The sequence below is a fragment of the Catharus ustulatus genome, chromosome 28 (genome assembly GCF_009819885.2).
Source record: "Catharus ustulatus isolate bCatUst1 chromosome 28, bCatUst1.pri.v2, whole genome shotgun sequence".
Classification (NCBI taxonomy): domain Eukaryota; kingdom Metazoa; phylum Chordata; class Aves; order Passeriformes; family Turdidae; genus Catharus; species Catharus ustulatus.
Window position 1 is genome coordinate 5,242,206 of NC_046248.1, and position 23,919 is coordinate 5,266,124.

The 23,919-nt window shown below is 51.6% G+C and overlaps 3 protein-coding genes across 6 annotated transcripts in view; 2 read left to right on the plus strand and 1 right to left on the minus strand.

Moving 5' to 3' along the window:
- DIXDC1 (DIX domain containing 1) overlaps positions 1-13,009 on the plus strand; it is a 31,014-nt gene extending 18,005 nt beyond the window's left edge. For 2 of the 4 annotated variants that reach the window (XM_033081539.2, XM_033081538.2), the window contains exons 6-19: positions 4,282-4,394; positions 4,693-4,841; positions 5,709-5,798; positions 5,896-5,949; positions 6,369-6,419; positions 7,350-7,454; positions 7,834-7,887; positions 8,391-8,483; positions 8,559-8,630; positions 9,111-9,197; positions 9,297-9,627; positions 10,233-10,341; positions 10,529-10,637; positions 11,463-13,009. In XM_033081539.2, the coding sequence (XP_032937430.1) occupies positions 4,282-4,394; positions 4,693-4,841; positions 5,709-5,798; positions 5,896-5,949; positions 6,369-6,419; positions 7,350-7,454; positions 7,834-7,887; positions 8,391-8,483; positions 8,559-8,630; positions 9,111-9,197; positions 9,297-9,627; positions 10,233-10,341; positions 10,529-10,637; positions 11,463-11,543 (1,498 nt within the window). In that variant the 3' untranslated portion in view covers positions 11,544-13,009. Of the gene's footprint in view, positions 1-2,054; positions 2,362-4,281; positions 4,395-4,692; positions 4,842-5,708; positions 5,799-5,895; positions 5,950-6,368; positions 6,420-7,349; positions 7,455-7,833; positions 7,888-8,390; positions 8,484-8,558; positions 8,631-9,110; positions 9,198-9,296; positions 9,628-10,232; positions 10,342-10,528; positions 10,638-11,462 lie in introns of those variants that run through there. The other 2 variants (XM_033081541.2, XM_033081540.2) reach the window with 2 other exon arrangements.
- On the minus strand, positions 571-1,929 carry LOC117008031. Its single transcript, XM_033081542.2, has 2 exons — positions 1,602-1,929; positions 571-1,562 (listed from the first exon to the last, which is right to left on the minus strand). Exons 1-2 carry the CDS (start codon positions 1,927-1,929, stop codon positions 571-573), a joined length of 1,320 nt encoding a protein of 439 aa, XP_032937433.1.
- Positions 13,010-14,426: 1,417 nt separating the features above from the next.
- On the plus strand, positions 14,427-23,115 carry DLAT (dihydrolipoamide S-acetyltransferase). Its single transcript, XM_033081544.1, has 14 exons — positions 14,427-14,520; positions 15,649-15,750; positions 15,848-15,972; positions 16,089-16,245; positions 17,185-17,311; positions 17,615-17,802; positions 18,169-18,334; positions 18,535-18,602; positions 19,258-19,341; positions 19,428-19,535; positions 19,955-20,070; positions 20,313-20,475; positions 20,949-21,085; positions 21,561-23,115. Exons 2-14 carry the CDS (start codon positions 15,676-15,678, stop codon positions 21,688-21,690), a joined length of 1,644 nt encoding a protein of 547 aa, XP_032937435.1. The 5' UTR covers positions 14,427-14,520; positions 15,649-15,675; the 3' UTR covers positions 21,691-23,115.
- The last annotated feature ends 804 nt before the right edge of the window (positions 23,116-23,919 follow it).

Consider the following 23,919-nt stretch of genomic DNA (forward strand, 5'->3'; position numbering starts at 1 on the left):
GCCACTGACAGCCTCTCAGCAGGCACAACATTTCCCCAGCGTTTCTCAGGCCAATTTTTATGCTCCACAGCACCAATGATTCTCTGCCTACCTGAAAATTAAGATTGCTTCACCCAGCAGAGGAGAGAAAGACGAGAGTTTGTGTTTATCCCCCAGTTCTGCTGCGTGTCATTGAGAGAGTGTTTATAAATAGATTTTGGGAGGAGTGTGGGGCTCACAGCGAGCCAGGGCTGGAGCAGTGCCTCCACATGATGTCAGCAGCGTGCTTTGGAGGCTGGGCTCGCGGGGGGATGCAAAAATCCTGCTCCTGGCAGCAGCATTGCATGGAGAATGCCACAGGAGCTTGGCACTGGCTCTTCAACCAGCTCACACTCTGCTCCCTGCTCTCCTCCCTCGCTTTAAGGGAGCTGGAATATTTGATTGGAATATTTGGTGTATTCCTCTACCCTATCGGGTGGCTGTTTCTTCATATTTTGGTATTTTTGGTGGTAAAAATCTCTCTGTTTTTATTTAATTTTTTTTTTTGGTCATGAATTCTCTGCCCACGATGCAGTGGTGATATTATTGCTGCTAGGGCAGAGCACAGCGAGAATCTTTCCATAAATGAAAATCTGGGAGTGTTCTGCCCCTGTGCTGGGGCTGTCTCTGCTGACACAATTCTGCACGATGAAAACACGATGCTCTCCCTTTCCTCGCGGGGAGAAACGTGCTCAGCTCGGTTAGGAGAACTGCCTGGGAGAAACGAGATGTTTTTTTAATTAGTGAGAGACGTGATTGAGTGCAGCAGCCCCTCTGCAGCCCACCCTGGTGTCCCAGGGCAGCATCCCCAGCCCTGCAGCGCTCCCATCCTCGCTCACACAATTCCCGGAGCGGGCTGCCGAAATGATTCACGCAAAAAATCTGCCAAAAATCAGATGATTCCCAGGCTGCCGAGCCCCTCACCCATCCCTCTTCCCTTTCCCCTCCCCTTCCAGCAGCATTCCCTCCCCCACCCCTGAGCCAGGCATCTCGGAGAAAGGCTGAGCCTGCACAGCCCGTGCGACAGCAGGGGGACAGCGGGGACAGCAGGGGGACAGCGGGGACAGCAGGGGGACAGCGAGCCGCGCCTGGGGCTGGAGAGAGCCCGAATCCCCCTGGAAGGTGGGGAGAGGAGCTTGGAAACAGCCTGCATCCCTCTGGAAGGTGGGGAGAGCTTGGGAAGAGCCTGAATCGCTCTGGAAGGTGGGGAAAGCTTGGAAAGAGCCTGAATCCCTCTGGCAGCCAGGGAGAGGAGCTTGGGAAGAGCCCGAATCCCTCTGGAAGGTGGGGAGTGCTTGGGAAGAGCCTGAATCCCTCTGGAAGGTGGGGAGAGCTTGGGAAGAGCCTGAATCCCTCTGGAAGGTGGGGAGAGCTTGGGAAGAGCCTGAATCCCTCTGGAAGGTGGGGAGAGCTTGGGAAGAGCCAGCATCCCTCTGGCAGCCGGGGAGAGGAGCTTGGAAACAGCCTGAATCCTTCTGGAGGCTGGAGAGAGCTTGGGAAGAGCCAGCATCCCTCTGGAAGGTGGGGAGAGCTTGGAAACAGCCAGCATCCCTCTGGAAGGTGGGGAGAGCTTGGGAACAGCCTACATCCCTCTGGAAGATGGGGAGAGGAGCTTAGGGAGGACCAGCATCCCTCTGGAGGCTGAGGAGAGCCTGGGAAGAACCAGCATCCTTCTGGAAGGTGCTGCTTGGGAAGACCCCGCATCCCTCTGGAGCCCGGGGATGGGAGCTTAGGGAGATCCCGCATCCTTCTGGAAGGTGGGGAGAGCTGCTTGGGAAGAGCCTGAATCCCTCTGGAGCGTGAGGAGAGGAGCTTAGGAACAGCCTGCATCCCTCTGGAAGCCGAGGAAAGCCTGGGAAGATCCCGCATCCCTGTGGAGCCCGGGGATGGGAGCTTAGGGAGATCCCGCATCCCCCCGAGCGCACGGAGCCCGCAGCAGCTCCTTCCTTCCCTCCCTTCCCTTCCCCTCTCCCGGCCGCTCCTCGGATGCTCGGCGGCACAAGGAGGGCGGGATGGGATGAGAAACACCCCCGGCCGTGCAGCTCAGCAAAATGCAGCAGGAGACAAATAACGAGCTGCGAGGGAAAGCTGCGGGAGCCAGCGGCAGGCTGCACAATTCCCCGGCTCCGGAACCCAGCCCGATCCTGGGTTTGCCCCTCGGGAGACCCTGAGCTGGTCGTTTTGCTGTTTCTGCTGGGGATCTGGCTCGCCAAGGTTCCTGCGGGAGTGTGGCCACCAGCGCTGAGCCCTGGGCGAGTGAAGGGAAGGAGAAATGACCGGGACGCTGCGGATTCTGTGAGCCAGAGGTTCCGCTGGGACCATGGGAGGGAAGCAGGTGAAATGGTGAGGATGGTGCCATGGGCAGCAGGGATGGGTGCTGATGGAATTCTGCCCCAGCCTGGGCTGTGCTGGTGGATCGGGGGCTCGGGGGACGCAGGATTTGGGTTAAGGAACCAAGCGGTGAAAGGAATAAAGTGGAGCAGTTTGCATCATAAATCTCTCTTGGAAAGCTTTCATTTCCCAGCCCTCGTTCCTGCATGCTCTCACGGGGGATTGTTCTGCACTTTTAAAGGCGTTGCATCAGCAGGTATTTCACACTCCGATGGCTCGGGCTGATACCGAACCTGGGCAAGTGTTTCCAGCAGTAATTGGATGGTGCAGAATGCAGCCTGACCTGTGCTGCTGCCTCAGCCGCCTCTGGCTGTGCCAATGTTTGGGAGGTGGTTATGGATGCTGGGTGAACCTTTTGGAAGAGGAAAACTGCCTGGAAAGGGTCTGGGAATGCCTAAGGGAACGCAAAGCTGTGTTGGGGACCTGTCCCCACCCGTGCTCCCTTTATTGGCTTTGGGCTGTGGATCCAGTGAAGGGAGGAGCGGGTTTGGGATGTTATTTCCAGGCTCGTATCCTTGTTTTTCATCCTGCTCATCCTTTTTGGCTGCCCTGTTTCACCACCTTCTCTCCCATCTGTGTTTTTCTGGGCCAGCTTCAGCAGCGCCTGGGGGTGAGGCAGGTTCAGAGAATCAGCCGGGCACAGGAGGGAGGGAATGCTGAGATCTGTTCCTAGAAGGAAGTGCAATCCCTCCTGGAGCTGCTGGCCGTGTCAGACCAGCTGGGCTTCCTGCTGGCATCTGTGCCGTGTGAAAGTTTCATCCTTTCTGCTGGCCCTCGTTACATAATGCAATCCCAGCAGAACTGACAGATCAAATAATAAACAGCATTTTAAAAAATAAATTATGCTATGCCCCCCATTCAGCAATGAGCAGGGGCTGGTTACAAATCTGACATTAAAATTCTGTCTAAGGAGGGAGTGCTGTGATGGATTTGGAATTCCTGGAGGTAAATCCTGGAGCAAAGCCAGGTGCCCAGGAGCCCTTTGAGCATCCTGCTCACACCTGAAAGGACAGGCACTGTCCCTGCCGGAGATTTCCATTGCACAATGATTATTCTTTCACTTTGACACAGAGGAAGTCTGGACCACAAAAATCTGGACTCAGGTCTGTGATTTGCATGAGGACAGGCTGCTCCTGGCCGTGGGAGTGGGGCAGGCAGAGCAGCAAGTCATTTCCATCTCTATTGCAGGGCTTCCCCCATTCTGTGGGAGCTGTGGGAGACAGAGCAGCAGTGCTGGGAAGATGCAGGGAAGGAGCTGCTGAAGCCTCTTATTTTTCTAAACCTATTGTATTATTTCCACACTGTTTTTCTTTTTGTTCCCTGCCCTTTGTTTCTGTGTTGGGGGAGAATGAAAAATTAACTCCTGCCCACACTTGCAAGGATTAATTCCTGCGACTTTCGGGGTACATTGAATGGGTCAGTGAGCTTCAGGCACCTTTTGATGTTGTCTGGGAGATGCACTTAGGAAGAATTTCTGAGAAAAAGATTGCTTGAGCCTCCCAGTCAGCTGAGATGGCTCCTGTGAAAATATGTGGGCATTTCCAAGAAGTTTCAATCAAAGAACTCAATCATGAATGAGTGGAATCTGACTCTCAAATATATTGAGATTTAAAGTTGAAATGATTCATCTGAAAGCTCTGGAGCAAGAGATGAAGCCAGGGTGGTTTTTTGTCCAGCAGTAAATTACTCAAAGTCTGAATTCAAAACATTACATGTCCAGGTTGGGTTGTTGAAATTTTCTGCATCCATCTCTAGGATGCAGATAATTCTTAGATAAAAGTGAATATGGAGAAATACTTGTTGAAAATTAGATAATGTTGATCAGCACTAAAAATATAAAAATTAAAGAGCTGTTCCTGCCTTGCTCTGCAGCCTGACTTCACCCAGCCCTGTCCACAGTGCAAAGAGTGAATCCACTGTAGCCCCCTCGGAGGAGAAGGAGAGACTTGTGGTCCTCCAGGCTGAAGAGACAGAGACTAAAACAGGTAAAAATTGGGAATTTTTGTGTGGAAGAGCTCCCCAGGGACTGGAATTGTTTAATGCTGCCTCCAGGGTGTCCTTGGGGCTCTGAGGGATGCTCTGCAAAGCCCACACTGTCACACACACTGCCCCCTGTGCTGTGCTCGGAGATCTCCCTGAATCCCCTGCAGTTATCTGGGATGAAGGGTGTGCAGGAAAGCTCAGTGAGCCCAGGAATGAGGCAGGAGGGCTCAGATGGGCTGGCACACCCTGGCACAGGGGTGGTGCAGTGTCCTGGGCACTCCCAGCTCCTCTCTCCTGCAGAAGAGGCCGATTCTCACCTCCAGCCCGAGTGGCAGGCAGGGAGCTCTGGCTCCTGCTTGGAGAACTCATGGGAGGAGCAGCTCTTGGAGCAGCAGGACCACCTGGAAAAGGAAATGGAGGAGGCAAAAAAGATGATTTCAGGTTTGCAGGTGAGAGATTTCTCTTCTCAGAGAGCGTTCCCTTCTAGGGTCACCCAGCCCTAGATCAGCCCTTCCATGAGCTTGGCTGAACCTTCATTTTGGGCACATTCTCCTCACAATTCTTCATTTGTGGGACCTTCCCCTCCCTGCCCCTCAGCCCCCTGCCTGGGGAACAGAGCCCCTTGATCCATATGGTGAAGGCACTGAACTCTCTCAGGAACATCCCTTTCTGTTTGTGCTGGGAGCCACAGTGCCTTTGAATTGTAAATATTTATGTGGCAGTAAACAAAGCAGAGATTGTGTGAGGAGCACAGGCAGCTGGGCGGGCACTTTCCCCGGGGACAATGGGAAGGGCACAAAAGAGTCACCAAAAAAAAAAAAAAAAAAAAAAAATTCCTTGGTTCATTGGTAAAATCCAGCTGCACTTTGTGCCCACTGGGAGCAGGGACAGGAGGGACTGGCACTGCTGCCAGGAAATTGGATTTGATTCATCCATTTTCCTCTTCTTACTCAATAACTGAGAGGCTCCAGTTCATGAGTTTGGTTGAAATATTTGGGATCTGATGCACACACACCCTACAAGGTGCTAAAGCTGAGACTTCACTCCCTGGAAATCTGAGCTGGCCTTGTTTGGTTCTTTCTGTGGGGAAGAGCATGGGCTGACAGACCCCTGGGAGAGATCTGTCAGGGGATAAATCTTCTTGTTCATTCCTGAAAAAACCCTCATTTTGGAGGGGAATAAATCAGCAGAAATGGGAAATGAAGCTGGTTAGGGACTGTTGATAGGAGTGACTGCTGGCCAGAGCTGCAGCTCACCTATTTCCCTTTGAAACCTCTGAAAAGGAGATTTTTTTTTTCCCCATTTTATCTCCCCAGGCTTTGTTGCTCAATGGTTCTTTACCCGAGGATGAGCAGGAAGGATCCTTTGAGCTTTCTGAGCGTGGAGCCTGCCCTGAGGAGCAGCTGGTGAGAGCATCCCTGGACCCCAATTTCCCTGCCCCTGCTGCCTTTTGCCCTGCCCTGCCCCTGCTGCACAATAACAAGGCTGATGTTTTGCATTCAGATCATCATCCGAAGCCGCCTGGACCAGAGTGTGGAAGAGAATCAAGATCTGAAGGTTAGAGGGTGACAGATGGAGGGGAAAGAGAGGTTTTGCAGATTGTTCTGCTTGATTTTTTGGGGGGGAAATGGGGTGGGGATGAGGCAGGGTGGGCAATATGATGGATGAAATGGGGAATATTCTGTTAAAGCTCCAACTCTGGAGGTTTGGGACCAGTTCTGATGCTGGCAGAAGCGTTTGATGTTGGCCTGAAGGACAGATCTGGGGGACTGGGCAATCTTTTTTTCTCCTCAGGACTTAAATAACAGAGCTTGAGAGACCTGCTCAGCTCTTTGTCACGTTTGTAACTCATTAAAATTTCTCTGGGATCTGTGGGAAAAGGTGGGAAGTGCCTCCTCCTGCAGCAGAAAACACAGCTCTGGTTGGTTCTGAAGGGCTGACAAGGAGCTGTTTAATCAAATTGGTTTGATTTGCAGAAGGAGCTGCTGAAATACAAACAAGAAGCTCGGAACCTGCAGGGAATAAAGGTGAGGAAAGGGGCATTGAATAAAAAAATAAATATTAGTGCTTTAGAGGAGTAGGGAGAGCAGCAACCACACACTGTGAGGAATCTCAGATTGTGGAAGGAGGAGTACTGGGGACTTGGAGGAGGGGGATCCTGTGGTTTATTGCTGAAATTTTAGGCAGGAGCTGGATTTCCTGTTTTCTGATCTGCCTGTACAAATGGGGTCAAATATTCCCCTTTTCCTTCCTTTTCCTTTTCCTTTTCCTTTTCCTTTTCCTTTTCCTTTTCCTTTTCCTTTTCCTTTTCCTTTTCCTTTTCCTTTCCCTTTTCCTTTTCCCTTTTCCCTTTCCTTTTCCTTTTTTTCTTTTTGTTTTTTCCTTCCCTCTTTCTCCTAAACAAAAGGAGGCATAAATTGCTTGGTTCTCCTGGCTCTTTTATTCCCTCCTCTCTCCTGGAGCACACACCCAGTAGCATTGGCCCAGTGAACTCATTCCTGCCAGCACAGGAGAAAGAGCCTGGGGTGTCCCTGTCCTGCCCAGAAATGGCTCAGTTTGTGTCTCTGTGAACACTGATCTCCTCCTGACTGAGGTATTTTTAGAGCTGCCTGTCAGAAGGGAGCAAACAGCAGTGCTGTCCAAGGTGGAGCTGTGGGTGAGTGAAAGGTGCAGAATTAGTGCTGACTTTGGCCTCCCCAGAGAGGATTTCAGTGCACAACTGGGTCACACTCAGGGCTTAAGGCTCTGTATCCTGAGCTGATCTTGGCCTCTCTGTGCCCTCTGGAGAGGAGCTGCAGGGCTCTGAGTGCATCCAGCTCCTCGCTTCTGCAGCCTGGAGCACAGAAACCCCTCTGTGCTGTGGCCAAAATGCTGGCAGGGAAATCAGCTGTGGGTCAGGGACAGGCAGGAGGGCTGAGAGCTCCCTGAGAGCTCCTGCAGACATCTCCTCTCCCCAGGACGCTCTGCAGCAGAGGCTGGTGCAGCAGGATGCTGCAGTCCTGCAGCTCAAGCAGGAGCTGCTGAGAGCCAACATGGACAAGGAGGAGCTGCACAACCAGAACGTGAGTCCTGCTGCTGCTGTGGTTGTTTTTGTGGGGTTTGCTGGCTGCAGCAGAGATTTTGGGGTCGTGGGATAATGAACAAACAGCCAAAGGTCTCTGCACAGCCTGCTGGCCAGCTGTGAGGCTGCAGATTCCTGACTTCACTCCCTCTTCCTGTCCTCCAGGACCTGCAGCTGGGACAGGGAGGGCTTGCCCTGATGTTTTCAGTGCATTTGTCCCTCCTCACTCCCTGGCTTTGCAGGTGGCACCTGCTCTGTGCAAAGGTTGCCACCCTGAACACAGCAGCTCCCTTGACCTCTGCAGCTTTCTGGTCACCCTTTAGCACAGAGGTTTTCACTCTCTGGAATATCTGCCTCACACCTGGCTGTTATTCCTGCAGGTTGACCTCCAGAGGAAGGTTGAAGAGAGAAACCGGCTCCTGGCAGAGTACAAAGTAATGGAACCTTTTCCATGGGGGTTTGGGGGGTTCTCGGCTCTGGGAATGGGATTGCTCCTTCCCCAGCACTTGGACAGCCCTGGGAAGGAGCTGCAGGAGCCAGGGGGGTTTGTAGAGAGCTGCAGGGATCAGAAGCTCTTTGCCTTCCCCCACAGCTTCCTGCAGATCTTTTGTTGTCGTGGGTTTTGGTGGTGGCTGCTGAGTGTCCAACACTTGTGCAGATGAGCTTGGGTGACCTGTTTGTCCTCTGGTCCCTGGGGAATCTGTGTTCTCTGGGACAGCTGTGTGACCTCAGCAGCAGAACATTGGCCAAGGGGACTTTGGGCAATAAAAACCTGATTGATCTTGTCAAAAAAAAAAAAGAAAAAAATCTCTGATACTCAGCTCTAACATCTGGCAAAGTCAGCTGGTCCTGGCAGATGGCACCATGTTCCCTGCCATGGGAAGATGACTGAGCCTCCCCCCCTGCCCTGCTGATCCCCTGGACCCCTGTGTTGCAGAAGGAGCTGTGCCAGAAGGATCGGCACCTGCAGCAGCACCAGACCAAGCTGGATGAGATGCTCAGGCAGCTTTCTGAGGCCAGCTACCAGCAGGTAGGGAGAGCTGGGCTGCACTGGGAGCTGGCCTGGCTGGCCCAGGTGTGGTGACTCCTCTGCTGGCCTCTGCAGGTGGATCTGGAGCGGGAGCTGGAGCACAAGGAGGCCCTGCTGGCTCACTGCATGAAGAGAGAAGCTGAGGAGGTACAGGGGTTTGCCCAGCACCCTGCAGGCACTGTGTCCAGAAACCCTCCCCTTCACCCCAGACAGGTCTGGCTCTGCCTTTTCACAGCCCTGAACGAGCCAGGCAAAGCCCCCAAAGCTTCCAGCACTGAGCACTCTGGCTCAGCTCTTGGCTCAGAATCCTCAGGGATGAAACAGTGAGGGAGGCCAGAGGCTTTCTCAGCTTCCAGCTTCACCTCTGACCCTGGCAATGGTTAGACCACAGCTCAATTTACCTCCTCCTTTTCCTGCTGAGCCTGGTATTGAGTCTTTTCACCTTTATGTGAGGAATCAGGTCTGTGCTGTGACCAGGAACTCCCTGCTCACCTTAGGGCGTGTCTTTATCTGGGAGAAGATGGGAATTGCATCACTGATGTGGAAAGCTCCAATTCCCTCTCATTTTGAAATCCATAAATGGGGATTTCTGGGGAGGTCCTGACACTCACATTTCCCCCTGCCCAGGTGATGGCTTACAGCAGTCACAGTGCCCAGAGCAACGGCTTTCTGCAGCCAGCAGGAAAAGGAGCAGCCCCCACAGCCCACCGAGGGGTAAGTACACCTGGGGTGTGTCACCAGACACCCTGGAACTCTCTGGTTTTGTTAAGAGAGAGAAGCCTGGGCTGCCCTGAGCTGGGATGTTTTGGGCAGACCAATGACCTGCAGCTGGTGCGGGACGCGCTGCGCAGCCTCAGGAACAGCTTCAGCGGGCACGACCCGCAGCACCACACCATCGACAGCCTGGAGCAGGGCATCGCCAGCCTCATGGAGCGCCTGCACCGCATGGACACGCACAAGAGGCAGGACAGGAGGGTAAAGGCTCCCCAGGGCACCCAGCTGCTGCCCCCTCAGCACCCCGAGGGCTCGGAGCGGGAGGTGACGCTTTGTCCTTGCTGGTTTGGCTTTGTGCCCCAGGTCCGGGGGAAATCGCCAGCGAGCAGAGCGAGCAACGAGTGCAGAGACTCCTGGCCTCCCAAATCCAGTAAGTGCCTTGCAGCTCCTGCCCTCCCACTGCCAAATTCACTGCTTGGGTGAAGGATCCCCTTGGCAATCTGCCCCCATCCAGGATCCAGCCCTTCACCTGCACAGGATCAGAGCTCCCTGCGAAGGCAGGGACACACACTCATGGCTGGTGTTTTGTAGAGCACCATCACTGTGTGAGTCTGGGCCTCTTGGGCAGTGCTGCAGCACAAATAACCATGGCAATCACTGGGAAAAGGGATCTCATCCCAGCCTTCCTGCTGCTGTGCACCATCTAGTGGGGACAGAGAAGTGTTTACTCAGTGTTTACTCAGTGTTTACTGCCTTTCATAGCCACAGAACGGTGCAGCCTTTATTAACACCACACTTCCATGTGTCCAGAGTATTTTCTTCATAAAAGGAGCCTTAAAATTGTTTAGTTCCTCTGTTTCACCTCTTGTAGTGGGGTGGGGGAAAGAATTAAACAAGGCAGGAGCTGGGGAGAGAACCACAAATGGGCAAATTAAAATCCACACACACCATCCATCCTGGCCAGCTGGAATGGGAAGCTGGGGAGGGATAATGATGATAAGGGATGATAATCAGTGATTTGCTGCTGCCTTGCAGAGCTGCCTCACTCTCAGAGCACACCCGTGATGAGCTCCAGTGCCTGCACCAAAGTGTTGTACTTCACCGACCGCTCCCTCACCCCCTTCATGGTCAGCATACCAAAGAGGTGAGGCTGGGCCTCCCCAACCCCCTGTGCCCCTAAAACCAGCACTCTGATTTTCTGGGAATGCTCCCAGCCACCACAGGCTTGCTGGGCCTTAGCTGGATTTCGTGCTGTTGGCTGGGGAAAATGATCTGCACTAGTCCCTGAGCTTTGTTTTTGTGTTTTGTTTTTGTATTTGTTCCCCTTGCAGGTTAGGGGAAGTGACTCTGAAGGATTTCAAGGCAGCCATCGATCGGGAAGGAGCCCATCGGTACCACTTCAAAGCCCTGGATCCAGAGTTTGGCACAGTGAAGGAGGAGGTAAATGTGGCACTGAGCTGTGGGACCAGTGTCACCACACAGCCCTGGGGACCACGGCCACCTCACTTTCAAACTAATGAAACAGTGGATGTTTCCCCCAAACAAAACTGCCTGCTTTCCCAACTCTGGGTTAAGCTCCTCTTGTGCTAAAATATTTTCATCCTCAGCAAAAGCAATTCCATGGATGTGGTTGTGACTGCCTGGGAGTTGCAGAGCCCCTTGGGCAAAGCCAGCCTGTGACACAGCTCAGGGGACACAGCCAAAACCCAGGCTGCAGGTTTTATAAAAATGGGAGAGCCTGTATTAAAAATACAAGATTTTACTTTCCTCTGAAGGTTTTTCAGAGAGAACTGTGTGTGTGTGGCATGGTTCCCTTTGTGTGCTGCAGCTCGTGCTCAGGCTGGCGTGGGTGTGGATTGGATTCATTACAGGGACAGCTCTTGCTTCACAAATCGATTGGGGCAAGGGCGAAGGGTGACCCTCGCTGGGGACAGGCAGCAGCAGCAACTGGAGGTTGTGGTCTGACTCAGAAAAGGCGTGGTTCCTGTCTTTAGTTTACCTTTAATGTCAAAAAAAGAGAAAAGCCAATAATAATCCTGATAGTCATTGGTTAAAGAGGCCTGGTCTGTTATTTAGCTAAATTGTGAAAATGTGACTCATCCCCCAGCCACCATTCCCATGTGTTCCCTGGATTATTTTGGGAAATCTGACCTAGGATTTGACTTCATGCCCCTGATGCCACTCACACTGCAGAACCGTGTGTCCAGACTCCAGACACGACTGAAATCCTATATTTTATTTATTAATTTAATTTTTTTTTGGTAGGTATTCCACGATGATGATATCATTCCTGGCTGGGAGGGGAAAATCGTGGCCTGGGTGGAAGAAGACCACGGGGAGAATTAATGGAGCTTTCAAGCCCAGTTTCTATGGAAACCTGTGACTGTCTGCAGAGCTGAGAGCCACCCAGGAGCCCAAGTGCTGGGAGGCCAATCCAAGCTGCCAAAAAAGAGCCTCTGAGCAAGGCAGGGGTGTGCAGGCTGTGTGCATGGACAGCTGGCACCTGAGTGCCCGTGCCCCAGCTGCTGGGACGGCTCTGGGGGACAGAAACACCCGCCTTGGCCCTGCCACCAAAACCCTGGAGGCCTTAAGGATGCTTTGCCCCCTTCTCCTCCATGCCTGCACTGTGTGCTGCAGGCTCAGCTGGGCATCTCCCGTGCTGGTGTCACAGGAAACTGCACTGATGGTGAAAATGTGAAGCTTTGCCTTCGTGGAGAAGTTGTGCTGTGGGAGCTGAGAGCTGGACCAGCTGCTGTCCTGGAGGCTCTGAGGACATTGCAGACTGACAGGAGCTGTCCTGGGGGGAAAGAGTCCTGTGGAGGGTTGAAGCAAAGCTCACAGCCTGGCCAAGCTCCCTTTTTCCCAAACTCAAGCTGCCATTCCCCAGCCCTGCTTTCCCCACTTGCTCTCCAAAGCTTTTCCCATTTCCGAGGCGTTCTGGGTTTGCTCTGCAGTTGTGTGGAATGAAGGATCTTGGTGCTTGTTTGTTTGCTGAAGGATTTCATGGGTGGGGAGCTGGAATCAGCTGCTTCCTGAGGTGGTGACACCCCTGTCCTTGCTGTCCCTGCCCTCCCTGCTGTCACCTCCTGTGCACAGACACCCCTCTGCTGCTGTCCCCCCACTGCAGGGCCACCAAGCACTTACCCACAACAGTTCCTCACTATGCTGAGTCCTGAAGGCTCAGGAAAGAACTGCTGGGGAAAGAACAAGCCCTAAAATCCCCCGTGGGTGGATTTTTTCCCTTTGGTTTTGTGGTTTTGTTTCTCTACATGGCCTGTGGGCTTGGGAGGTCAAACGGGCTCTGCTCCTTCTGCGCCTTCCATGGGTTGTCTGTGTGTGCTGTGCATGAGGCTGGGAGAGGGGGCAACCTGGTTTTACTGTTTTATATTAACATGTCCTTTTGTAAACATGTTCTTGAAATTATTTTGTACCGATTCACATTTGTCTGAGGACTGTGGATATTTTTATACTAGTGCAAGTGCTCTCTGTATATTTCTGCACGCATTATACTGTGTTTTACTCCTTTCCTGGTGGATGCTGAGATGTTTTGTATTGTCTTCTGTTGACACAACACTGGCCTTGTAATTTTATTTTACTATGGAAATCCAACTGGTTGATACTGGGTTTTATATCAAGGCTCTTACGTGGTTTCGTGCCACATTGGCACAACCCAAGCTGCCTCATGTTCTGGACAATTTGTGTGACTTTCTGCTTACAGACAGCGGGAGGAAAGCTCATCAATGAACAAGTTAATTAATGGGGGAAATACATCCCTTTTGGAAAAGAAACAAAGATTTTCTTTCTCCCCTGGACACGGTTCCTGTGTTGCATGGTCTCTAGTGAAGAGGGCATGGGCTTGTGATACCGAGATCAATTGTATTTGAATTGCAAACTTCTCACAAGTGTTTCATTCCTTGGGGTTTACTCATCAGTTTTATTTCAGCAACAGCCACGAACCCGGGCTGGAATTCCATACAGCAAATTATGGAACTTTTCAAGGTCTGTTGTTTCCCAGCTTCACATCCTCTGCTGTTCAGAGCAGTTTGGTTCTGGAAGTTTCTCCCTCATAAAAGCAAAAGGTGTCACTTTGAAATGAGCTTTGACTCCAGAGATTTTATTACAAGAGCAAGTTAAGTACAGGAACAGGTCTGAGGAAAGCTGCACAGAAACAAATAAATTGTGAGCAGTGCAGTCCCTGGGATGTCACACAAGTGGGTTTATGGTACGAGGTCAATACCTGGGTTAGGTAGAAAGAGCATACCTCAGAAAAAAAACCCTCCATGGACAGAAGTTCTTGCTTAGGCTGAGGTGGAACTTGGTGTGTTTTAGCTTATGGCCTTTGCCACTGACAGGGATATATTTGTGTTCGACCCCATCCAGCCTGGCCCAGCCTGAGCCCGTTCCTCTCCTCCTGTCCCTGCTCCCTGCAGCAGAACCGAACAGCCCTGACTGCCGGGGAGCTGTGCAGAGCCACAGAGCCCGTTTGGAGCCCCATTTACACAGGCTGAGCCCCATTTCTGCAGGCTGAGCCCCCTTTCTGCAGGCTGAGCCCCATTTCTGCAGGTTGATCCCCATTTACACAGGCTGAGCCCCATTTCTGCCGGCTGAGCTCCATTTCCACAGGCTGAGCCCCATTTCCATAGGCTGAGCTCCATTTCCATAGGCTGAGCTCCATTTCCACAGGCTGAGCCCCCTTTCTACAGGCTGATCCCCATTTCCACAGGCTGATCCCCATTTCCACAGGCTGAGCCCCATTTCCACAGGCTGATCCCCATTCCCACAGACCGAGCCCCCATTTCCACACGCTGAGCCCCATTTCCACACGCCGATCCCCACTCCCACAGCCCGATCGCTCCCCGTGTCCCAGCCCAGCCCGTCCCCGCCGAGGCGGCGCTGAGGCGGTGCTGAGGCGGTGCTCAGGCGGTGCTCGGGCGGCGCTCAGGCGGTGCTCGGGCGGTGCTCAGGCGGCGCTGAGGCGGGCCGGGCCCTCCCGCCGCCGCTTTACGGCCGCCCCGCTGTCGCACCGCGCCGCCCGCACGGAGGTCACCGAGCGCGGCCGGCCCCGGTCCCGCCCGGCCCAGCCCGGCTCCAGCCCAGCCCCAGCATGTGGCGGGTGTTGGCGCGACGCGTGTCCCGGGGCGCGGCCGGGGCTCCCGGCCTGGTGCGGCCCCGCCGAGCGCTCGGGGCCGGGGTCGGGGCCGGGGCTGGCCCGGCCCGGCGCGGCCCGGCCTGGGGTGGCCCCGCGCCTCGCCCGCTGCTGCTGCCGCCGGCATGGCCCCGGCTCGTTCCGCACCGCTGCTGCAGCCTCCCGGCTCACCAGAAGGTGAGAGACACCCCCAACCCCTGCCCCGGCTGTCCCCTGTGCCTTCTCTCCTTCCCCGTGCCCCTTCTCCTTCCCCATGCCCCTTTCTTTCCCCGTACCCTCTTCTCCTTCCCCGTGTCCCCCGCTCTCCTTCCCCGTGCCCCTCTTCTCCTTCCCCGTGCCCCTCTTCTCCTTCCCCGTGCCCCTCTCTCCTTCCTCGTGCCCCCCTCTCCTTCCCCGTGCCCTCCTCTCTCTTTCCCCGTGCCCCTCTCTCCTTCCCCGTGCCCCTCTCTCCTTCCCCGTGCCCCTCTCTCCTTTCCCCGTGTCCCCCTTTCCTTCCCCGTGCCCCTCTCTCCTTTCCCCGTGTCCCCCTTTCCTTCCCTGTGCCCCTCTCTCCTTCCCCGTTCCCCCCTCTCTCCTTCCCCGTGCCCCTCTCTCCATCCCCGTGCCCCTTCTCCTTCCCCGTGCCCCCCTCTCTCCCGTGTCCCCTCCCTGTCCCTTCGCTTTCCCCCTCCGCGATTTCCGCGGCTCAGTTTGTCCCCGGGGACAGAGTTACGGGATCACCAATGCTGGCAGAGACCTTTAGGGTAGTGAAGCCAGCGCTGGCGCTGGAGCCCCGGAGCCAGGTCGCTCACACGGGGATGGGGACTGCGCCCCCTCCATGGCTAAACCTGTTCCAATGCCTGGTCACCCAAACGGGGAGAAAACCGGCGGGTTTTGTGCCTGTGGCACCGCTTAGCCTCAAGCCCCGGGCGGCTGTCGGGTGCTCCTCCATCACCTCTGTCCTTTATCCCAGCGCCGCTGTGGGTCCCTCGCACACCCAGGCTCTCTATAACCCTTTCTTGGCAGAATCACAGGGTGCTGAAGGGTTGGAATGGACCTTAAAGCCATGTGCAGGGACATCTTCTACTGTCCCAGGCTGCTCCAAGCCCCATCCAGCCTGACCTTGAACACTCCCAGGGATGGGGCAAGCACAGCCTCTGCCCTCAGCCCGCGTGGGTTTGCCCAGAGTTCTTCACCAGCAGCTCCTGGGGGTTTGCAGCAGAGCTGTGCCCCACATCCAGGCTGAGCTGAGGATTTGTGTCTGTCCTGTGTGTGGTTCCTGCTGCTGGATCCGTCTGGGTTGTGCCACTTTGCTGTCCCTCGCAGGTGACACTGCCAGCGCTGTCCCCCACCATGCAGATGGGCACCATCGCGCGCTGGGAGAAGAAGGAGGGTGACAAGATCAATGAAGGGGATCTCATAGCAGAGGTATCCTGGGGACAGGGCTGGGCTGGGCTCTATGGCCTGGGGGGGACACAACACACTGGGAGGCTCTGTGCTCACCATTTCCTGTTCTCTCTCCAAGGTGGAGACAGACAAAGCTACAGTTGGCTTTGAGAGCCTGGAGGAATGTTACCTGGCCAAGATCCTGGTGCCAGAAGGAACAAGGGATGTTCCTATTGGGGCCATAATATGTATCACAGTAGAAAAGTATGTATTGTCCTAACCCTCGACGTGAATTTCCCATCTTGGGGCTCCTGGGGTGCCTTGAGTGAAAGACTGAGACCCTCACCTGATGGGGTTTGGGGCTCTGTGTGTTCTTCTAGGCCTGAACATATTGATGCCTTCAAAAATTACACCCTGGATTCTGCAGCAGCTGCTGCCCCTGCAGCCTCAGTGCCTCCCCCTCCAGCTGCAGCCCCCTCCCCACCACCTCAGCCTTCTCCTCAGGCCCCTGGCAGCTCTTACCCTCCTCACATGCAGGTAAGACAGCCCTGCTCCTGCTTCAAGGCTTCTTACACTCTTTTTCTGCCCCTGGCATTGCTGCCTGTGGGGTATTTTGTCATGAAATCCATCTGGAATGGGAATTTATTTAACTGTGCCACTTCAGTTGTTGTGTGCTTAGAGCAGGTGTTTTAATAAATTTATTTCAGCATCCCAGCTGCTGGTGGAGGAGAGACCTGTCCCTCCAGGGTTGTTGTCTTGAAAGATGTGCTAAATCTGCATCATTTGGACAGTTCTGGTACAAAAAGACCTTGTGCTTAGTGTGAATAAGCTGTGCTCCTATCTCAGAGCAGAACTCCAGTCTGGTGCTCTGGTGAACACAGCAGATGTGTCTGTGGGTGACTAGTAATGAGCTGTGGTTGTGGATATAAACTTTCTGCTTTGCTTAGGTTTTGAAGTGTATCCAAATGGATTTGAGCACTCTGTACAGGGGGGTTTGTTTGACATCCCTTTGAAAAAGAAAATCTGGAATATTGAACCCCATCCCACAGCTAAAACTGATTTGTCTGAGATGTTACTCAAAGTCAGTAATACAGTAATTAATGAATGGCTTCTAAATTTGTGTTTTGGCTACTTTTTATTTTCTTCCCTCTGCTTGCCCCCTCTGCCCAGTTTTGTGTGTGTGTCACAGTGACAAAGTGACTGCTCCAGCCTTCCTTAGCCTTGCAGGTGATGGCAGTGATGATTATTTTGATTTATCCATTCCTTGCCCTCTGCTCTTGCTTGCTCTCCCGCTCAGGCCTTGCTAAAAGAAGCCAAAGCAGCACAGTGGGACAGCTCTGCTTGGCTGTCATGGAGCCAGACCTAGGAGTGCATTAAAGCTGCTTCTTTAGGTTGGCATCATTTCTCAGGAGTTCAGACTGTGTTCCTGAGCCCTGTGCATCACCAGGGGCTGATTTGTGTTCTGTGCCTTCCCAGATCACTCTCCCTGCTCTGTCACCCACCATGACAATGGGCACAGTGCAGAGGTGGGAGAAGAAGGTTGGAGAGAAGCTCAATGAGGGAGACTTGCTGGCTGAAATTGAGACAGATAAAGCCACAATAGGTGAGTCCAGAGCCAAGGGGGGCTGAGGTGCCCGTGGAGGGGTCCCAAGCAGCCTCTGCCAGCTCCTCTGGCTGCTCAGGGGGTGTTGCTGTGGGACAAGTTTTGTTAACATCTCATTCCACTGGAGAGCCAAACATTGGAGCTCCTAAAAATACTTTTATTTCCTCATCAATCCTTCTCAACAAGTGCATGGAGAGGTTCCCTGCTGGAAAGGACTCTGCTGCTTCATCTGCCAGAGTGTGCAGCAGCAGCAGCACTTGGAGCAGCTCTTCAGCTCCTCAGTGGTGTTTGTCTCCCCTGCAGGATTTGAAGTGCAGGAGGAAGGCTACCTGGCCAAGATCTTGGTGCCTGAAGGAACAAGAGATGTGCCCTTAGGAGCTCCTCTGTGCATCATTGTGGAGAAGGAGGCTGATATCCCAGCCTTTGCTGACTACCAGGCTGCTGCAGTCACTGACATGAAGGCTGCAGCTCCTCCTCCTCCTCCTCCACCGGTAAGGAGCAGTCCTGGGCACCTCTGACAAGGCTGATCTGAGCTGCTGTTGACAGTGTGAAGCCCTGGCTTCAACAGGAGTGTTCTGTTTGTGAGTGCAAGGCTGATCCATGTGTTGAGAAGTCAGGTTTCATTCATTCTGATCTTTTTCCCAGCTCGTTGCTTGTGCCAGTTGTGATTCCTTGAAAATGGGGAGCATAAGATCTTTATTTTATTTGGTGTATAGCTCAGCTGACCTCCTTCCCAGTGAGTTTCTGATGTAATTTCTGGGAGCCTTTGTGCAGATCAGTGATTCTCTCTTGATTGATAATCAGATGGGCCAGTTCTCTTGCTGTGGTTCCATTGATGGCTTTGATTCTTTGTTTAGGTGATGGCAACTCCTGCAGCTGCTCCTCCTCCTCCCCAGCCTGCTGCTGCTCCTGCTCCAGCAGCCCCCACAGCTGGGCCACCCCACAAAGGAGGAAGGGTCTTGGTCAGTCCCCTGGCAAAGAAATTGGCAGCAGAGAAAGGAATCGACCTTACCCAAGTGAAAGGTACCTTTCCTTTCAACTTCCTTGCTCTCACTGTCAGTTTTCTGTCCCTGGAGATCCTTATTTTGCTGTTCTGACTGTGCAGCTGTGAACCAGGAGTTGTGTTCAGTGAGTTTCTCTGTTGAATGAAACTGGTACCTTTAGAAGCAAAGCCATGTTGGAAATAATTAAAATCCTCTCCCATTTTCCTTTGCCCCATTCAGGTACTGGACCAGATGGCAGAATCACCAAAAAAGATGTGGAGTCATTTGTGCCATCAAAGGCTCCTCCAGTGAGTAGGCTGGAAATCTGGGAATGGATGTTACAGGAATGGGAGGGCTCTGTGGAAGGGCAGTTCCTGCATGGAACTGGCATTGCTGGATTGTGTGGGCAGTGGTGACTGTAGGATTGTGAAATTTAACCTGCCAGAAACACTGGAGCCTTCTCCCTTTGTTTGTCCCTTTGATATTTCACTGAGAAAAAAAATAGTGTACTCCCAAGCCTTCCTTTGGTTGCTAAATCTTCACAGGCTGAGGTCACCCAGTCCCAGCTGGTCCAGCATTGCTGAAGAGGGGGGATCAGAAGGAAAGCCAGGCTTAGCAAACCCCAGCCTGTCACTGCTGCCCCAAAAGTGTTCATTGCCATGGTTTGTGTTATCCCTGAGCTGATGGAGGTGCCAGAGCAGGACTGGCTGGGCTGGGAGCATCACAGCAACACATCTCAGTGTTGTACTGCTGAACCACTCCATTCTGCATTTAATAATCAAATTGGGGGTTGGAAGGAGCCTGGTGGCTGCTGGAGAGGTGGAAAGAGCTCAGGGGCACTGAGCTGCAGCTGCTCTGGGGGGTTTCTGGCACTGACACTGAGCTGCAGCTGCTCTGGGGGTTTGTGACACTGAGCTGCAGCTGCTCTGGGGTTTCTGGCACTGACACTGGTGTTCCCTGCAGGCTGCAGCTCCAGGGGCAGTTCCTGCAGCTGCTGCAGCACCCGAGGGGACCTTCACAGACATCCCCATCAGCAACATTCGCAGGGTAAGGCTTTAGTCTTTTCCAAGATCATTGTTTTTAGCTGGGAGTTTTCCAGGCTGATTGGTGCTCCTTGCTCTGCACACCCCCAGGTCATTGCTCAGAGGCTGATGCAGTCCAAACAAACAATACCTCACTACTACCTGTCCATCGATGTGAACATGGGAAAAGTCCTGGTGCTAAGGAAAGAGCTCAACCAGGTGAGTTCTGGCATCTTTTCAGTGCCTTTTGTGGGTCAGTTCTGGACTGTGTGTGACAGAATGAGATTTTCCTCACATCTGCTGATTCCTGACTGCCCTAAGGGGCTATTCTGAGCTCTGCTCTGTGGTGATTATTTAATGTGGAAAATAAAAGGATAGAAAACTTTTTAATACTAAGAAAGATAAAAAAATTAGGCAGAATAATAAATCTAAGCCAAGTTTGAGGAAAACTAAACATAAAAAAACCTGTGTTCTTAAATTATAAAGGAGATGGTCACCTTATAAATTATCTTTGAATTTTAATGCTTGCAAGTGGTGTGTTTGTTTTCTGACATTTCCTGTGAACTGCAGTGACTGCCCTGATTGACTGGGGTGATGTGCAGGGTACAAACTGACACCTGGCCTCTCTTTATTTGCAGGAGGTCCCAGCTAATGTTAAACTTTCTGTCAACGATTTCATAATTAAAGCTTCTGCTTTGGCCTGCTTGAAGGTGCCTGAGGCAAATTCTTCGTGGTTGGACACAGTTATCAGGCAGTAAGTTTATGGCATGATCATAACCAGAAACTTCCTTTGTTTGTGGCAAAACAGAACTTCTGCTGGGATTTGAGGGAGGGCAAACATACGATGTGAAAGTGATAAAATGTTTGAGTCTAAGGCTCGTGGGCGAGGTGAAATAATTGTTGCAAATTAATGTTAATTTGGTGTTCTCTGGGCTGTTCTGAATTTTTTTGTTTGCTCTCTTGCTGGAGTGATTTCAGCTGCTGTGTGTGTTGCAGGAATCACGTGGTGGATGTGAGTGTGGCTGTCAGCACCCCTGCAGGGCTCATCACCCCCATCGTGTTCAACGCTCACATCAAGGGGCTGGCTGCCATCAGCCAGGACGTGGCTTCCCTGGCAGCCAAGGCCCGGGAAGGGAAGCTCCAGCCTCACGAATTCCAGGTGAGACACCATGGTGTTGTTCTGCTCTGCTGCTCCTGGCTTGTTTCAAAGGAACAAAGGCAGTTTGGGGATGCTGGAGCCTTGTTCAGTAGTCACAGAATCCCCTGAGTGGGAAGGGACCCACAGGGATCACTGAATGCAGCTCCTGGCTCTGCACTGACACCCCAAATCCCACCTGGGCTTCCCTGCAGCAGTGTCCAACCCTTCCTGGAGCTCTGGCAGTCTCAGGGCTGTGCCCATTCCCTGGAGAGCCTGGGCAGTACCCAACACCCTCTGGGGAAGAACTTTTCTCTGATCTCCATCCCAAATTCCCCTGGCACAGCTCCAGCCATTCCCTGGATCCTGTCCCTGCTCTCCAAGAGCCTCCCCTCATCAGGGAGCTGCAGGCTGGGATGAGTTTCCCCCCTCTCCCCATAATCCCACATAAAACAGTTTTTGTGACTTTGCCCATGGATGTGTTTGTTTTCTTCTAGGGTGGTACTTTCACAATTTCCAATTTAGGAATGTATGGGATTAAGAATTTCTCTGCCATAATCAATCCACCTCAAGCCTGCATCCTGGCTGTGGGTTCCTCAAAAGAAATACTAGTGCCAGCTGACAATGAGAAAGGGTGAGTTTTCATCTGATCCTGAGCTCTGAAGTCATGCCTAGTTTCCTAACACCTGCTTTAGAAAATAATTTTAAAAACCCTAAAATGTATTGCTGACACAGTGCTTAGATTTGTATTTAAGGAGACCCTAAAGGATGGATCCTGGATATAATATCCTCTTGCTTGGAACTAAAATGGTTCTTGTTCTTAGTGTGGGGCTGTCCCTGTGCAAGGAAAGCTGAGCTCCCTGCCCTTGGGGAACACCCAGAGGTGTTTTTAGTGCTCTGGGAAGTTCCCTCCTTAGTTTTCCTCAGAGAAGGAATGAACATGATGTCCTCCCCAGTGCAATGGGGGAAACATGTCACCAAGCACCAGCTGCTATTCCTGGTGTATTTGGTAATATTCCCTGCTATTCCAAGAGTAGCTTTCCTGCTGTTTAAGTGGCACTGCCTTGCAGAGCAGTGTTTTAACCTTTTTTTTTGTGTTTTTCTCCCAGCTTTGATGTGGCCAGCATGATGTCTGTCACCCTGAGCTGTGACCACCGTGTTGTGGATGGAGCAGTTGGAGCACAGTGGCTTGCTGAGTTCAAGAATTTCCTTGAAAAGCCAGTAACCATGCTGCTATAATTTAACCATGCAAAACAGAATTTTCCTGGGTCACACTGTTGTGTTTTAAACAAGCTGTTTAGACTTTAGTGTTCAGACTTTGAGAGAGTTTCTTTTTTTTTAATTTAAAATATGTATTATATTATCTGGTAATGTTATTTACCAGTCTGTACAGAAAAAAAAAAAAAGTTTGCAAAAGTGCTTTTCAGAGCAATATTACAGCTACACTGTATTTTTATACAGTTAGTTAACTTGCAAACTCTTCCAAAACAGAGTTAAGCATCCCAGATTTAAAAATCCCCAAAAATGATCCTGGCATTGTGCCCAGGGGGTGCATCTCAACAGCTTCATGCCCTCAGTGTTGTCAGAGATTGGAATTTCAAACATCTCTTCACAGGAGTGCAGATGAGATGGCCACAGAAGGGGGCAGGAGGAGGGCAATGCCCCGTTCTCCTGTGCTGGGGTGGGGAGATGGCACAGCACTGAGGGGTGGAGGGGCAGGGGATGTGTCTCAAGCCAAATGCTGCTGTTCCAAACCCTTCAGGAATCTGGCACTGGCTGGGACCTTCTCAGCTCCCTGATCCCTGCTGAGCACTTTAGAGCTGTCTGGGGGGTCACAGGGCTTGTGCTGTCTCCTCTTGGACTCTCACTGACATCTGCTTTTTGGATGAACTCTGTAGCTGCTGCTCCTCTGGCTGAGTTAACCCCAGGCTCTGATGCCGTGGCAGTAACTGCTCTGCAGAATGTTCAGTGTCTGGGCAGGCAGTGGAGACAAATCACACATGCTGATAATCCCACCAGGGGATGTGAATCATGTGAGGACTGGGATGTTTGGGATTTTTCATTTCAGGCATTCTACCATAGGAAGCTCTGATTTAAGCCACTGGAATTGCAGACCTTCCCTGGATTGTCTTTGCTGTCCAGCCTCAGTAAAGCTGCAGAATGTGCTCTCCATGTACATATTGTATGTAAGGTGCTTCTCTAGTCTGTTGGACTCGTGTCCAGTTACTCCAGGCATTGTATCCTGCAAGGGCTGCAGTGCTGAACATTCTGAAATTCCACTTTCCACATGGAAATGTTCATGTAAAAAAAGGACAACTGTGCAGTAATGAGAGTGACCAGGAGAATTAAATAAGGGGGGCAGAGTTGGAAAAAAAAGGAAGAATTTATTCAGGGTGATCCTGTTATTCTGTATATTGCATTAAGTACTGTCTCCTGTAAAATTCTACATAATTCACTAAAGATATTGAAAGAAAATACTGTGGAAATTAAATATTTTTGTGGGAACTATTTAGTGTCTGGTTGCTGTGATGCCTTGCTTAAGAAAAAAAAAACAAAAGTGCATTAAGGTTTTGGATTTTCTTGAATGACCTGAAATACCCTGATTCCAGACTGGCTCTAGTGAACTCATGTTCCATTAAATGTTTGGAATTGACAACTACTAAACCATGTCCCAGTGCTTTTCTCTTCAGTTGTGTGTGGCTTTCCTGCTCTGCAGCCTTCCAGTCTCACCCTATTAACCTGAAATTTAATCACAAATCTTCCCAGACATTTGCTTTTTGCTGAGCAGCTTCACCTGTGGGGCTGTGTGTGACAGGTTGTCCCAGCATTAAATATTTTTTAAATATTTAGAGCTGCTCTAACTGTGGGAACCCTGTCCATTTATTTATTTAACAAAAGCACATCACTGCTGTCCCCTGAATGGTGCAGCACAGCAGGAGGCATTGGTGCTTCTTTCCAGTACTGTAACTAAATATTCAAATATTTGAATATTTACACTCTTTACTCTCTCTCTTTTTTTTTTTTTTTTGTGAGTTTGATGGTGCTACTCTTCCTCCAACCTTCCTTTTTCTACTTGCATCTCTAAAGGCATTTGAGATACTCACCTCTCATGAGTAAAAAGTGAATTAAAAATGCCCTAAACCTCCCTACCACCCAAGATTTTCACTCTGGGCTTTTGCCAAATCTGCCAAAACTTCAAGAAGTTTCAGTCATTTCCCCAAGCTGTGTTTCTGCAGAAGTGTCCTACAACAGCTTTGCTAAATGCTGGCTAAGAATATCCATGATTATGGAAACAAATTACTTAAAAGGGAATTAAACCAATAAAATAAATTACAAATAACACTTAAATTCATTAAAACTATTATTTAAAATTATACTAAAACCATTACTTAAATTTTAAATTAAACCATTATGTAAAAATTTATTAGTTAAACAATTGATTGAAACTATTAACGAGTTACAGGGTTT